The following is a 13,988-nucleotide window of genomic DNA, read 5'->3' on the forward strand; positions in this document are numbered from 1 at the left end:
AACCAAGACGTGAGCGACGAAGGGAGCGGGCACGCCAGCACTCGGTTCCCCTCGCCTCACCTCGTCGTTCAGGTTGGCGTCGCTCTCCATCGTCCCTCCGGCGCTCACAAACCGCGTAACCGTCGGCAATGCTTCCTAAAATGCGGCACGATCGCTCAACGGCCCAGTCATTGGCACTTCGGGCCTTCGGGGGAACTGGGACAGCGACTCATTATCACGAAACACACACCCATCGTCGAGCAGAAGCAAACATCTCATTTTTGGCCCCCGCTTTGCTCATGAAAACAAAACAAACTTTTAAGAACTTTCCCGCGAGGCGCCACGAGATAGATAAATAAATTTAACCCACCTATATTTTTGTTGATTCGCCTACATTTTTGTTTATTTATGCAGGTATTATTATTTTTTATTTGTTTGATTAGTGCACATCAAAATCCTACTTTTGTGTCATGTTGTTCTCATGGTTGCTTTCAGCCAACGCTTTCAGCCGCAGCTGGTATGATGGGTATGATAATCACAACAACACAGCCAAGGCAGGCACCATTGTTCACGCTGGCGAATAAACTATAGAACTACAGAACGAGCAGCACTTTGCCTTTTCAGGATTAACCCTGTTATTTTTGCGAGCGTTAGCTTGGCGGCGTGTCACCATAAATTTATAACCATCTGGCATTGTGGTATTCCAAATGTATTTGTTTATGCGCGGAACTCTTTCTTCTTGCGCAGGCGCGTGAATTTGTCGTAAGGGGGCCGTATACTAATTAGGGCATATTATTAATAGGCGTTACAAAGTTAAGGAATGCGCGAAGGAGCGAAATTTTAATACATGGGCACACTACATCTTGCCCTCATCACTCTGTCAAGTTTGCGCAGGTTCCCTGCGCCGCGTGCATTTCGAATAAAAGTTAGGGGGCCTGTGGTGCACCAGCGCAGCCCGCGCAGCTCCGCCGCCCTCCGCCCTCCTATCAGAAAGCGGCCGCGGACTCGGCGGTGTCAGGCCTCGTCGCTCCTCGAGCAGGGCAGTTTAGGTAGCGTTCGGCGGCAGGCTGAGGCTCTCGGCACCCAGACGTTCGCTTCTTCGGCAAATCCCGAGTGTGTGGAGACAGTTGCGTCAACTGCAACGCGTCAGTGCGCGCGCGCACTAAGGTGGCGCGTAGAAAAGCGCCCGAATAGTTGATATCCGTTTATTATCATAATTTATAAGGCGGGGGTTGGCATGCGCCACCGAGGCACTACTTTTCAATTGGGCGGCTAGCGCAACGTTCGTTTTGGCAGGCGCCTCATCAGCGGCAATTAACATCCAAGGTGAGTAGTCCGATTGCATCGATTGCGACCACGATCCCCTCAAAACTGAGGCTCGAGTGCCCGCGCGCGCGTGCCGCCTCGGTTATCATAATTTATCGGGCGCCGCCGCCGTCGATCCCACACTGTGGTCGATCCTCCGTGGCCAAAACGTCCCGTAGCGGAAAGCGAGGGACGCTGCGACCGACGCTAGACGCTCCTCGCGCTCGGAGAACACGCGACACTGTTGACGCTGTCAACAGTCGTCGCGTGCACTATTTGCATAATTTATCGTGGGCGCCGAGGCTCCCGACGGCACGTAATGAGAGCGCGGTTTGCATCGCCCGCGGCGCTTCTGCCGACGTCCGGGCGGGAGGTCTGCCCGCAGGCGCTTTGTTCTGTTGGCGGGAGCGAGCTGGCCCGCTGCTGGCCTGTTGCGCTTGCCGTTGGTTGCAGCGGTGGCCGAGGACTTGTGTCGCTTAAAACGTTTCGCCGCGAAACTGGGCCGAACCCCCGTGCGTTTCGCGCTCGGAGACTCGGACGTCATTGTTCCAAATACCCGGAACTGGGTCGGGAAAAGTAGCGCTGTCAAAACTGGGTGACAGCTAGATTTTTAGTAGATCGTTCCGATGACTCCATCGGGTATCGAAACGATTTGACTGGGATGACAGCGGATGCTCCGAGTCAGTACGATAGGACGCCCACACGCCGAGGCCCGTTGGTGTTCCCCCGACGTTCCTACAGTTGCTAGTAATATGAGCTAGAACGACTCATTGCTCATTTCGCTAGCCACTGCACTACCTTCCACACATTGCTCGCGTGAAGAGCGAAAATGGCAAGGGTTTGCCCTCTTACTTGTTTGAGAGGAGCTTCCACAACTCGTCAAACCTTCTTTACCCTCATTGTTTCGCATTGTTTTTACAACTTGTCAATTTATTTGGTGTTGTGGGCATGGGCACCAGCCTTTTCAGAATGCTACCACTGGTGCGTCCCTATCCAAACCTGATGCTCTTGCTGAATTCATGTGGTCGTACCATGCCAATGGCTTGCTCCTGCCAAGAAAATTTTAAAAATCTGGTGAAAAACGCATTCAGAAGGGAGCATGCGTTCAATAGCGCTGCCAGCACAATGGCAGAGATGTGATGTCGATGCAAGTGGCACTCGTGACAGTGTCATTGGGCATGTGGTTCTTGTATGAAGAGCCTCGCCCCACTTCTGTTTAAGCTTAAGCATCAAGAAATCGCTTCACAATATAACGATATGTGCCATTCACAATGGGTTTACTATGGTTGGTTGAACACCATTTCATAGAAACCAAAGGCATGCGGTTTAAGAGAAGCTCGCTTTAGCAAATGCCATCTTACCGACCCCAGTTTATTGTATCCCTTTATAGAGAAACCCAGTTTAGAGAAAATGGTGATCAGCCTCCTTTTAGCAAAATCAGCATGTATGGATGGGTTCGGTGGGTTAACATTTCTGTAATCAGCTGCCACATACTGCCGCTGCGAAGCGGCGTAAACATGGCTGTAGGTGGGTGGATTAACATGTGCCCCAGTGATGCACGCGCGAAGTAGGAAAGCCTTTTTTAAACAGCATCCCCTTTTCGATAAATGGCATTTCTCTAAACTGAGGCTCTTTTTTCTCTAAACCGAGTTTTGATATAAAAAGTGCTTGTTCTAAAACGTGTTTCGGTGAAATGGCATTCGATTACCGTAGTAAATTCCATTAAAACATGTTTTAGAGAACAGGCCCATTTTATTAAAGCTCGGTATAGAGAAAGTGGAGCCTCAGTTTAGACAAATGACATTTATCGAAAAGGGGACGCTGCGTAAAAAAAAGGCTCCCATACTTCGCACGTCCGTCAGTGAGGCATGTGTTGACCGTTAACAAAAATAATTTTACCCCATTTAAAACTTCCCCTTTCATACACAGTGGGCATCAAAGGTTTAAACCAAATTCTTCGGTAATTTTGTATCAGGATTAAAGTGATCTACACCAAATCTCCAGGAAGTCCACTCAATCTGCACATTATTGGTACAAAGTGTCATCATTTCAAAGTCTGAGATCTCGCCGAAATTGCCTTCACCTGCAGTAAAAGAGACACCTTTCCTGGAATTTCAGGTTCTCTGCAATGTTTCTAAGGGCACTAATGAGCACTCTGCCCATGATTGCCCTTAGTGCTACATGCTCATTGGTGCTCGTAAGGTTCATCTCCAAAGTTAGCTTTACCTCAGTCATCAGTTTCCCCCTTTTCCCAGATACAACTTCTCTGCAGTGTTCCTTGGAGCATCAATGTGCAAGCACTAAGTTGTGCACATTGGTGCTGAGACACTTCACATTGAGCCTTTCAGCATGACCATGCTGTTGGTGTGAATGGGCTTCCCATTTCCAGGAGGGTGGCCCTTCCTCCGTGTCTTAACACCACTGCACCGCAAACGCGCCTGCCAACAGTAAAATTCTTGGCAACAAGAATTGGCGAGGGGTTTGTTGCACAAGAACGCCAGCGTGGAGGAGGAAAGACGGGAGTTGGGGGAATGGGGGGCCATCCACCTGGAAAACGGGAGGTGCCCCCCCCCCCGCTCCGCCTGTAACCAGGGTTCCGTGTTTGCGTACAGATCACCTGCCGCTAAAATTTTGGTCAATTCGGATTTATGCGATAAACTCTGTGAATTGTGGTGTGCTAATGCCCCCTCCCCCCACCACACACATGCACAAACACACACGAAGAAAACTATTTTTCAATTAAGTTTGATCAGCTTACAGGGTCGATGGTCCTGGGGAAATGCCACCACAGTCAAGGGGTGTCCAAACAGGACACTACAAAACGCACGACTCCGACAAATCGTGAAAATTGAAGCGGACGCTATCTGCTTCAATTTTCACGTCCGCTTCAATTTTCGCGATTTGTCGGAGTCGTGCGTTTTGTAGTGTCCTGTTTGGACACCCCTTTATCGTTCGAATCTTGGAGCATTATCAAAAGGGGTCTTACCGCTTATCTGGTCAAGGTTCATTCAGGACAACAGGTCATTGCACTCCTGGGTCATGACCAAAGCTACTGTTTTGGTTTCCAGTTTGGGCCATGCTATTTGTGCTTTAATTAAAAACACTGAAAAAAATTTTTTTTTTAAACATTGATTAAAAGGTTCAAACAGGACGAAAAAAGAAACACGTACGACACGGACAGGCGCCTGTCCGTGTCGTACGTGTCTCTTTTTTCGTCCTGTTTGTTTGCACCTTTTAATCGATATAAACCTACTAGCCCCAACCAAAGTTTTTTTTAAACAGTCTGGTTGGGACACGGGCATCAAAAATCAAAATCTTACGCGAAAAAAAAAAAAAAAAATCTTTTTAGAGCAACATTGACGGCGCAAGATTTATTTGAAATTCTGGTGCACGACGTCCGTGACGTCACCATAATGGTCATAACCTCTTTCCACCTCAACAAGATGCTGATACACTCTCTCCACCTCAACGTGAAGGCGAAGCCGATCCACTTCTCCTTCACGTGCCCGAAATGCCGAGAAAGAAAACAAGTAGAAAGGGATGTGACTACCAACTAAATTGCGTCTCGCGCCGTCAATATTGCTCTAAAAAAAATTTTGCATTGCAAAAAAAAAAAAAATTTTTTTCGATGTTTTTTTAAGATGAAATTGAGGTTGTGTTTTTGTAACAGTGAAAGCTATGGACCATATAGATTGCATGAAAAGGGGAAGAGGGGCAGTTGTAACTTTTCTATTACATCGTTTACCACTCCACTGCGGGGTATGTTGAGGGAATAGGATGGGATGAATACAAGCTTTCCAGCGACTATGAGTTTATTGATTTTAAGGTATCAACATTTATCGAAGAAACACTTGTGTGCAACTTTTGTCCTGGGAAAAATTAGTATTGCCAATATGGCAATGGCACCAATGCCAAATCCAGATGAAGAAATATTAATTGATACAAAAGCATTTTATTTTTTTACCTAGCATATGTTTAGACACAGATATTATTTATTTATTTATTTTTAATAAGAAATACTGCAAAATTAAACTCAGAATTTTGGAGAATTGGGAATCAAACAAAAATAATCTCCAACAAACTATGAATTTTTGGCGAAAAATAAACTCCGAAAACTCTGAATCCTACCTATAACCAAGTGTGGCGGCGTGCGTGCAGGATGCTTGGCCATGGGTGCCCGTGGGCGGCAGGCGTGAGGGCGTGCCCATGGCCGAGGAGCAGCCGGGCGCCCCCTGCGGGGTGCCCCGGGCGGCCCCCGCTGCCGCCCCCGTGAGCGGCATGGCCGCCGGACCGCCCCACGTGCTCATGGCGGTGCAGGCGGCGCCCCCCCCACTGCAGGACGACGCCAAGGCTGCCGCCAGCACTGGTGGGTCTGCATCCGGACTAGGCGGATGAATGCGCTCGGCTGAAGCTTTTTGATTGGGCTGCAACTTGCGCCACCTAGCCGGTGTTTTTTTTTTATTTTTGACAGTTAACCCAACATGCAAAACATTGGGGTTAAGCCTTTTAATAGTTATACTTCCAACAGTGGGAACAATTGAGGTAGCCCCTCTCTTGGTGGTCTGGCACCACTCGCATCTTACGCTTTTAGGCCAGCAGTGACAGTCCCCGGCGTGCAGCAGACTAGCCACGCTCCTCGTTTGACTTGCCGTGTTCTTCGATTACCCTTTGTCAATTCGTAATCGGCTGCCACCGCATCGGTTGTGTCGAGTGGCCTCATTTTGGCTCAGAATCAGGTGGTGGCAAGGCTGTGGATGCTTTCGTAGAAAGCTGCGTTCTCTCAAAACTCCGGCTATAGATGGAGGTTGTCTTCCACTTCTTATTTATAAAACGCTGCGGACCAGTTGGTCCAGGTGCAAATGGATCTCGCGCTCGGTACACGCTGGCATGTCAAGCAGAAGTGTGAAATAGATTGCCGTTGTAGAGGTTTCTACTAGGCGCCAAGATTCAAGGTTTGCATCACTGCAAGGGAACTAGCCAGTCTGGGTGGCGCCAGTCTGTGCCGAACGTATTTAACGGCAACGAAATGCTCACAGACATAACCAGCAATGAAATTACAACTGCAGTGTTCTCTTAGCACTATGTCCTCAAGGTCTCTGGATAGTTCTTCTGGTTTCTACAGCCTTTAGCCAACTGCTGAATAAAATAAAAAGATGGCGGACGCACCATACAAATAATAGGCTCGCGTATGAGCTGGGTGATCAAAGGTCGAAATAGTCCCGATTCCACCGGGCCAAAATATGCCAGGCCTTGGACGAGACACTTTGGAAGCGTAGTCTTTCTGCCAGTGGGAGGCTGCCTAGAGTGCGGCACAATTAGCATGAACGAGCAATTTCCTTCGTTTTTCCTAGAATTCAACGGTTGCCATAAAAACTGCCGGTGTGGCAGAAAGTCCTCTTTCGGGGCACTAACGTAAATGGTGAAGTTTAGTGCCAGCGTCTCCAGCATACTTGGGCTGCCGTCCGGTCAGTCCTCGCCCAGTGCGTCGGTCCCCTGCTCGCTCACGGCTGGGTGTCTCGTGCAGCAGCGGCCAACGGGGTGCAGCTGATGAAGGCCGGGGCTGGCGGCGGCATGGCCACCCTGGTGAGCCCCGGCCAGTCCCTGGGCCCCCTGCAGCAGGCCGGCTTGGTGGGCTTTGCGGGGCTGCAGCCCATGGCAGCCCTCAACTTGCTGGGTCAGTTGGGGCCGGGCACGCAGCTGGTGCAGGCCGGGCAGGGCCCCTCCTTTGTCCAGAACCAGGGGGGGCCCCTGGGACTGCTGGTCACCTCCAGAGGAACTCACGCGGTGAGCGGAACGCCCCAGCACCGCCGTGGCGAGAGTCATCGTCGCTCACCGCCCACGGTGCTCCATCCTTGCTCCAACGCAGAATGCAAATCCCCTCATATGCATAGGGGTCATGGGCAGACTTCCTTCGAATATGTTTATGCGACGACAAAGTGTCACATACATTGAGTAACTTAATTACGTAGCCACGAATCAGAGGAAGTGGAAGTCGTTGATCTGGTCGAATATAAATCACGTTTATTGGCTGACGTTTGCGTACAAGCTCAGACAAAGCAGTCTTGCTGTGCGAAGCTAAAATGCCAGCACATATCTGAAAGTCTGTAGTAAAAACATACTCGCAACTTGAAACCAGTAAGACTGCGCTGTGACTCGTGGGGATTATCGCTGTAAAGAGGCAATTGGTGCGACAGTTTTGGGTCTCTTCTTAAATTTAATATTTACGACATTCGATTTGCAGCAACAAGATTTATATTGGTGCACCTCTAGGCAGAAGAGGGAATAAATGGTATGCAGACTGTCACACGTAGTGGCATTGGGCAACAGATTTTATAGCGTTAGCTACACTGGCCGAGATTGAGCAGTTTCGCGTGGCCCTCATAATGAGCTGTGCTCATTATGCGAGCCATGTCCATTATGCGGAGCGCGTGGCAGCGGAGCTTCGAATAATGAGCACGGCGCTGCGCTTTCCGCATAATGAGCACGGCTCATTATGAGAGCCACGCGAAGCCGCAAGCTCTGCCGCCGTCGCACCCGCCTCGCCGGTCTGCGCATTCCAGAGGAGTGACGTCATAGCCGCGGCAGACACACTGGTGCCGCCGCATGCCCAGCTGTGCGCCTCCGTTGCACAGTAGCCAAGTCTAATGCTGCACCGGAGCCGTTTGATAGCGCCTCTCACTTTGTGCGTATAAGCTCACGCTACGTATATCCTGGCATAGCCGAGCTAAGCCACCGCCATTTTTCTTACGACCTTTCTGACCTTGCATCAACCCCCGCCTACGTGTTCCCAAGTCGCAGAGGAGCTCCAGCATCAATTTGTATGTTTTCAAATAAACATATTTCCCAAAAGATAACAAAAAACTGAGTCTAGAGCAGCAAATAAATTTCACTTAAACTCTTCAAATAATGTTTAAGTGCAGAAATATGTTGGAACCAAATTCGAAACTAACTCGCAGCTTTACTAGTCTGCCATCTTGCCATGACGTCAGATGTATACATATCAACATATCGGCAGCTTCAGCCTGTTTTGCCCAGTGTTGGGAACCATCTGAAAGCCGTCGCAATTGTCCATGGGAAAAAAAATGGACTATGATTCATTGAGCTTGTTTAACAAGCAATGACCAGGTCAAGTTTGAAGATTTTCAGTGAGAGGCTTCAGGGGGTTTGCCGCTTGCATTTGATCCGCCGCCATCGCCTCCGATCTAGGGGACCATCCGTAACGGCTACATTTGCGATCTTCTGACTTATGGATCCAGGTGCCGCTTCAGAAGCAGTTTTGTTTGGGTAATTTTGTGTGCTAGCACGACACGAATGCAGGCTGTCAGTGTTGGCGTCGAACTGCTCGAATCAAGTTCCATTGCAGAGATATCTCGTTCGGAAACCAGTGAGATGTCTGCATCTCTTCGTGGTGTTATTGCACCCCACAGCACAGCACCAGTTCTGCCCACCCACCATCACAAGCCACTGATAGCTTAAAGTAAACCTGCAAAACCAGACGCTCACTAGAGCGCAAAACGCCGTAGAGGGGGAGTGTCTGCTCTTGGATACAACATTTGACGTCATGATCTATCGCAACGCCACCGCTGCTCAGTGTTGCCGGTAGAGCTGCAGCCGTGGATTTGGAACTGAATATTTTGATGAGATATTTTGTAGACATATCCAGGGATGAAAGTTTTATAAAAAAGTGAAAGCCGTTTACAACTCCCTGTAACGCCGAACTGGAGCGCAGCTCTTGAGGAGGAGGAGGGGAGGGTACTGAGGGCGACGTGTTCTCGGGGGGGGGTCACGTGACCCCCCCCCCCCCCCCCCCCCTGAGGGCACGTGACCTTGGTGGGGTCACGTGGGGGCAAACACGTGCCCCCTCGGAGGTCACGTGACCTCGGGAGGGGGTCACGTGACCTCGGCGTGTCACGTGACTCCCCAGGTCACGTGACCCCCCGGGTCACGTGACCAAAATAAAATATAATTTAGCGGAGAAATTTTTTCCGCTAGATTTAGCGGGGAAATTTTTTCCGCTAGATTTAGCGGGGAAATGTTTTCTGCTAGATTTAGCGGGGAAAGTTTTCCGCTAGATTTAGCGGGGAAATTTTTTCCGCTAGATTTAGCGGGGAAATTTTTTCCGCTAGATTTAGCGGGGAAATTTTTCCGCTAGATTTAGCGGAGAAATTTTTTCCGCTAGATTTAGCGGGGAAATTTTTTCCGCTAGATTTAGCGGGGAAATTTTTCCGCTAGATTTAGCGGGGAAATTTTTCTGCTAGATTTAGCGGGGAAATTTTCCGCTAGATTTAGCGGGAAAATTTTCCGCTAGATTTAGCGGGGAAATTTACCCATAATGCACCGCGCGGTTACGCCAACGGCGACGCCGCTCAAGCCGGAAACGGGCGCCTAAGAGCTGCGCTCTAAAAGAAATTTATGATGATGATTATAGATATTTTGCCGGAGCTGCCCTTTAAAAAAGTGAAAGCCGTTTACAACTCCCTGTAACACCGAATTAGAGCGCAGCTCTTGAGGAGGAGGAGGGAAGGGTACTGGTGGGGTGAAGTGACCTGGGGGGGGGGGGGGGGTGGCGTGACCTTGGGGGGTCACGTGACGATGCCCATGATGTCATCAGTGACATCACTGATGACGTCATCAGTGACGATGACGATGCGGACTCCGATGACGTCATCAGCGATGATGACGATGCGGATGTCGGTGACGTCATCAGTGACGTCACTGATGACGTCATCTGTGATGATGCCGATGACGATGCGGATGCCCCCCCCCGAAGTCACGTGACACCCCCAGGTCACGTGACCACCCTCAGGGTCACGTGACCTCCCCGATGACGTCAACGTCACTGATGACGTCACCGGCATCCGCATCGTCATCGTCATCATCACTGATGACGTCATCAGTGACGTCACTGATGACCTCACCGGCATCCGCATCGTCATCGCCATCATCACTGATGACGTCACCGGCATCCGCATCGTCATCGTCATTATCACTGATGACGTCATCAGTGACGTCACTGATGACCTCACCGGCATCCGCATCGTCATCGTCATCATCACTTATGACGTCATCAGTGACGTCACTGATGACGTCATCAGTGATGATGACGATGACGATGCCGGTGACGTCATCGGGGAGGTCACGTGACCTCGGCAGGGGTCACGTGACCTGGGGGTGTCACGTGACTTCGGGGGGGGGGGGGTCACGTGACCTCGGGGGGTCACGTGACTTCAGGGGGGTCACGTGACTTTGGGTGTCACGTGACCCTGGGGGAGGGGTCACGTGACCTCTGGGGGTCACGTGACCTTGAGATGACCTTTGGGGGGCCACGTGACCTTGGGATGACCTTGGTTACGCCGACGGCGCTCAAGTTGGGAACGGGCCCCTAAGAGCTGCGCTCTAAAAAAGCTTACCTGCTACACCACTGGCACTATTGGCACATCTCGGGACAACCCTTTTTCTTTTCCCGGGATAGAGTTAAGAAAGCTTGAAAAACTCTATACAGTAAACTTTCATTAGTCCGCCCTCGGTTAATTCGACTTTTCGTTTAATTCGATTCGTGTTCAAAAGACCCGGCGAGTGCCCATACATTTCTATGAGAGGAAAAGTTTGATAGTTCGAACTCGGGAAGACTCCTCATCAGATAATTCGTCCCGAGCGAATGCGTGCGGACTCACATTGCACGGCACAATGGCTGAAAAACCACCAATGTACGGCGAAATACGGGCCCTTTGCTGCAAAGCCGAACGTGCGCAAATATGCGCCTGCTCCTCTACGACGTTGAGATGGACCGTAGCAAATGACTCGAGCCAGTCCAACCAATCTGAAGTGGAGCTGCGCGGAGACAGCGCGCGGTGCGTGCTGCGCTCTCAAAGCGCTTTTCTGTAGCATTGTGTGCGGTTTATCTTGCGCGATTTTCGGGGACATGACGTTTAGTTATGCTGCTCTAGAGCGTGCTTTTGGGCACGAGTTTTAAGCGCAGACGGCAGCAGACCATCCGTGAGTACTTTGGACAATAACAGGAAGTTTAATTTTAACCGTTTTTCTGTGCTTTTTTTAATTCAGTCATTCGGATAATTCGACCGAATTTAAGGTCCCGTCGAGGTCGAATTCACAAAAGTTTACTGTATTTGTGGCACCTACAGAATATCTAGCTCTCAGACCGGCCCGAACAAAGAGCTCGGATAGTGGCAAAGTAGTGGTGCAAGAAAACCCGCCCCCTTGTCATCCTGCAGCAGCTGGTGAACGCGCCCCATGGGCTGGGAGCCACGGCCCAGGTGAACTCTGCCTCGCAGCAGATCTTCCTTGCCACCTCGGGACAGGCCCAGCAGCAGGGGACACCCATCCTCCTCAACTCTGCCGCAGGTAGCCCCTTTTCAGCCTCACCCCCCGCCCCCCTTTTCACCTCCATCTCCTCTTAAAAACCACGGGCCAGAGTAGGGCACAGGTTGATAGCTGCGTCGGTTTTCGAATGAAACTTGCGTTGAAGCGGCGAGGACACGGTGCCAAACGTTGGTGCTTCTGCCCAGTCTGCTGACGCAAGAAATGCGGCAATGCGAACTTCTGCTTAGGTGCCTATGCCTACTGGTATGTCTCGGGAGCGAGGCTCACGCTTTAGTCCGAGTGCCCATTTCTCCTAGCACCTCCATTTCACTTTATGACGAACCGACACCGCACGCCATCCCAGCCAATCCAGCGCTGCCAAAGCATTGTGCAACAACACGCCACTCTTAAGGGTCACGTAACACGCACGCGGGACTGGATTAGCTCGGATGGCTCGTAGTGTCCGCTACCGTCCATCGTAAGGTGAAATGAAGAAGAGTACCTCCGCCACTTGAAATCTGTCGCACTAATGGGTGTCGGAAAACAATGGTCTATTGGCTCCAAGGAACAGCAGGGAGCGACATTCTGCTCTTGCTAGGTAAGCGAGCGGGCAGCCTCGTCTGTACTTGGAGCAACTTTCCGCAGCATTTCAAACTTTGGTTACAGTCCCCGGGCAATCTGACTCGTTTGGTCTGATCGACAGGCTAGGTGGACCGAAACTTAGTGATTCTTGGTGGCGAGGAGAAAAACTTGTTTAATGAGTGTCCATGTTTAGTCGCAGCGGAACTGCCGTGCCATTGTAATGGGGACTAAGGCGGTTTTCGCGAGATGTAGCTGCGCAAAAGTTGCACGATAAAGCGAGAAAGGGCACTTTGGGCAAGCTGAGTGTACTCTGTTGTTTTCATCATCCACCGGTCAGACTTATTTTTCGTGGGAATTTCTATTTCAGTCTCCAATTAGTACAAAAGCCCTCTGCTCGTTTTTAGAAAGACACTGAGTGGGTTTAGTGGGATATTCGCAAAGCAAGTGACCAAGGTTGAAAGCACCCTTGATTACTTAGATGTTCAGCTTGACTATTTTGCAGAATCCGGTGTTAATGATCTTTGAATTAGGTTTAAATATATTGTTTATTACTTCGCAAATTAATTTGTTGCTGACAATCATACTCACTGAAAGGCCAAATCCATGGGTAAACTGACAGATCAATGCAGGCTCAATAGATTGAAGAGAAGGTAGCCTTGTGATGATGCCAGTCTAAAAGAAGCATAGCAGGAGCTTACAGCTTGGATGTGTGCAGGCAGGGAATTTACCTTATCTAATACACTATCCAGCTGTATAGGAAACAAACCTCTAAGTTTCTTTAGTATCTTGCTGACCATAAAAGATCTGTTAAAGGGCAACTCCGCCCAATTCCGAAAAATTTAGGCTTCCATGTGATTCAAATTCACAAAGCACTACTAAACAGCTCTATGTCTTCGGATTCGCGAAATGTGGAATATTATTTGTGTAATCCTAATTTAAACATTGGCAGATACCGAAACTTCGGTTGCATCAGGCAACATTGGTCTCGGGTCGTCAGAGTCATGGCCACGTCACGTCGAACCACGTGCTCTTGTGACGTTCTGGAGGAAGCGAGAAACAGGACACGCAACGCAAGCAGGTCTTTTTTTTTTTTCTTTTTTTGGACCCGGGCAGGTTGCTTTGCATGGCGTGGACGGTGATGGCCCGGGGGAGAGGAAGAAGGGGAGAAGACGAAAGAGGAGAAGGGGAGCGGAGAAACAGACCGATAAGCGCGCAGGGCAGCGCAAACTAGCGCATCCGTGTGTGATCACGTGGACGCCGTTCAGCCAACACCGGGAGGAGAAACTCATGACGTCATCGTTCAATTTCGCTCTGAGAAGTAAAAACAAACAAAACGTGAGAATGACGTAGACATGCCTCTGACGTAGTGGCTCAACGTTGGCCGCTCCAACTCCGTGGCATTGACTGCGCTGATGATTGCGCCTCGCGCCGCACGCTATACTCTGTTTCATACTTAGTGTGCAACGCTGTCAAAGCTACTGGCGCGAGCGCGTGGCTTCATCTATGGTTTTGTTTGCGCGAGGACGCGTGCAAATGATCCACGAGATGAAGCACCACGCTCGCGCCAGTAGCTTTCACAGCGTTGCACACTAAGTATGAAACAGAGTATAGAGTTGGCAGATTTCGGCGACTTGGCTCGCTTGAAGGTTTGCTGGCCAGTTTATTAAATATATAAACGGAATTAGATCGTAATATTTGACATGGGGTCTTCCTACATGATACTGAAGAGGGCTACATAGTTTTCTAAATATCAAAAATGAAGCGGAGTTGCCCTTTAAATGGATGGTTTCATAATTGTGTAT

At 49.9% G+C, this 13,988-nt stretch overlaps 2 protein-coding genes across 5 annotated transcripts in view; one reads left to right on the top strand and one right to left on the bottom strand.

The window, feature by feature from the left end:
- LOC8050437 (vacuolar protein sorting-associated protein 41 homolog) overlaps positions 1 to 490 on the bottom strand; it is a 32,397-nt gene extending 31,907 nt beyond the window's left edge. The window contains exon 1 of the mRNA XM_029978331.4: positions 61 to 490. Coding sequence (XP_029834191.3) covers positions 61 to 90 — 30 coding nt within the window. The 5' untranslated portion in view covers positions 91 to 490. The remainder of the gene's footprint in view (positions 1 to 60) is intronic.
- Positions 491 to 788: 298 nt separating this feature from the next.
- The window catches only part of LOC8050436 (zinc finger protein 853), a 30,059-nt gene continuing 16,859 nt past the window's right edge, over positions 789 to 13,988 (top strand). Inside the window, exons 1-4 of one of the 4 annotated variants that reach the window (XM_040498837.2) lie at positions 789 to 1,305; positions 5,443 to 5,650; positions 6,809 to 7,068; positions 11,517 to 11,646. In XM_040498837.2, coding sequence (XP_040354771.2) covers positions 5,491 to 5,650; positions 6,809 to 7,068; positions 11,517 to 11,646 — 550 coding nt within the window. In that variant the 5' untranslated portion in view covers positions 789 to 1,305; positions 5,443 to 5,490. The remainder of the gene's footprint in view (positions 1,306 to 5,442; positions 5,651 to 6,808; positions 7,069 to 11,516; positions 11,647 to 13,988) is intronic. The other 3 variants (XM_040498836.2, XM_040498835.2, XM_040498834.2) reach the window with 3 other exon arrangements.

The sequence above is a fragment of the Ixodes scapularis genome, unplaced genomic scaffold, assembly GCF_016920785.2.
Source record: "Ixodes scapularis isolate PalLabHiFi unplaced genomic scaffold, ASM1692078v2 PGA_scaffold5__190_contigs__length_132052651, whole genome shotgun sequence".
NCBI lineage: Eukaryota > Metazoa > Arthropoda > Arachnida > Ixodida > Ixodidae > Ixodes > Ixodes scapularis.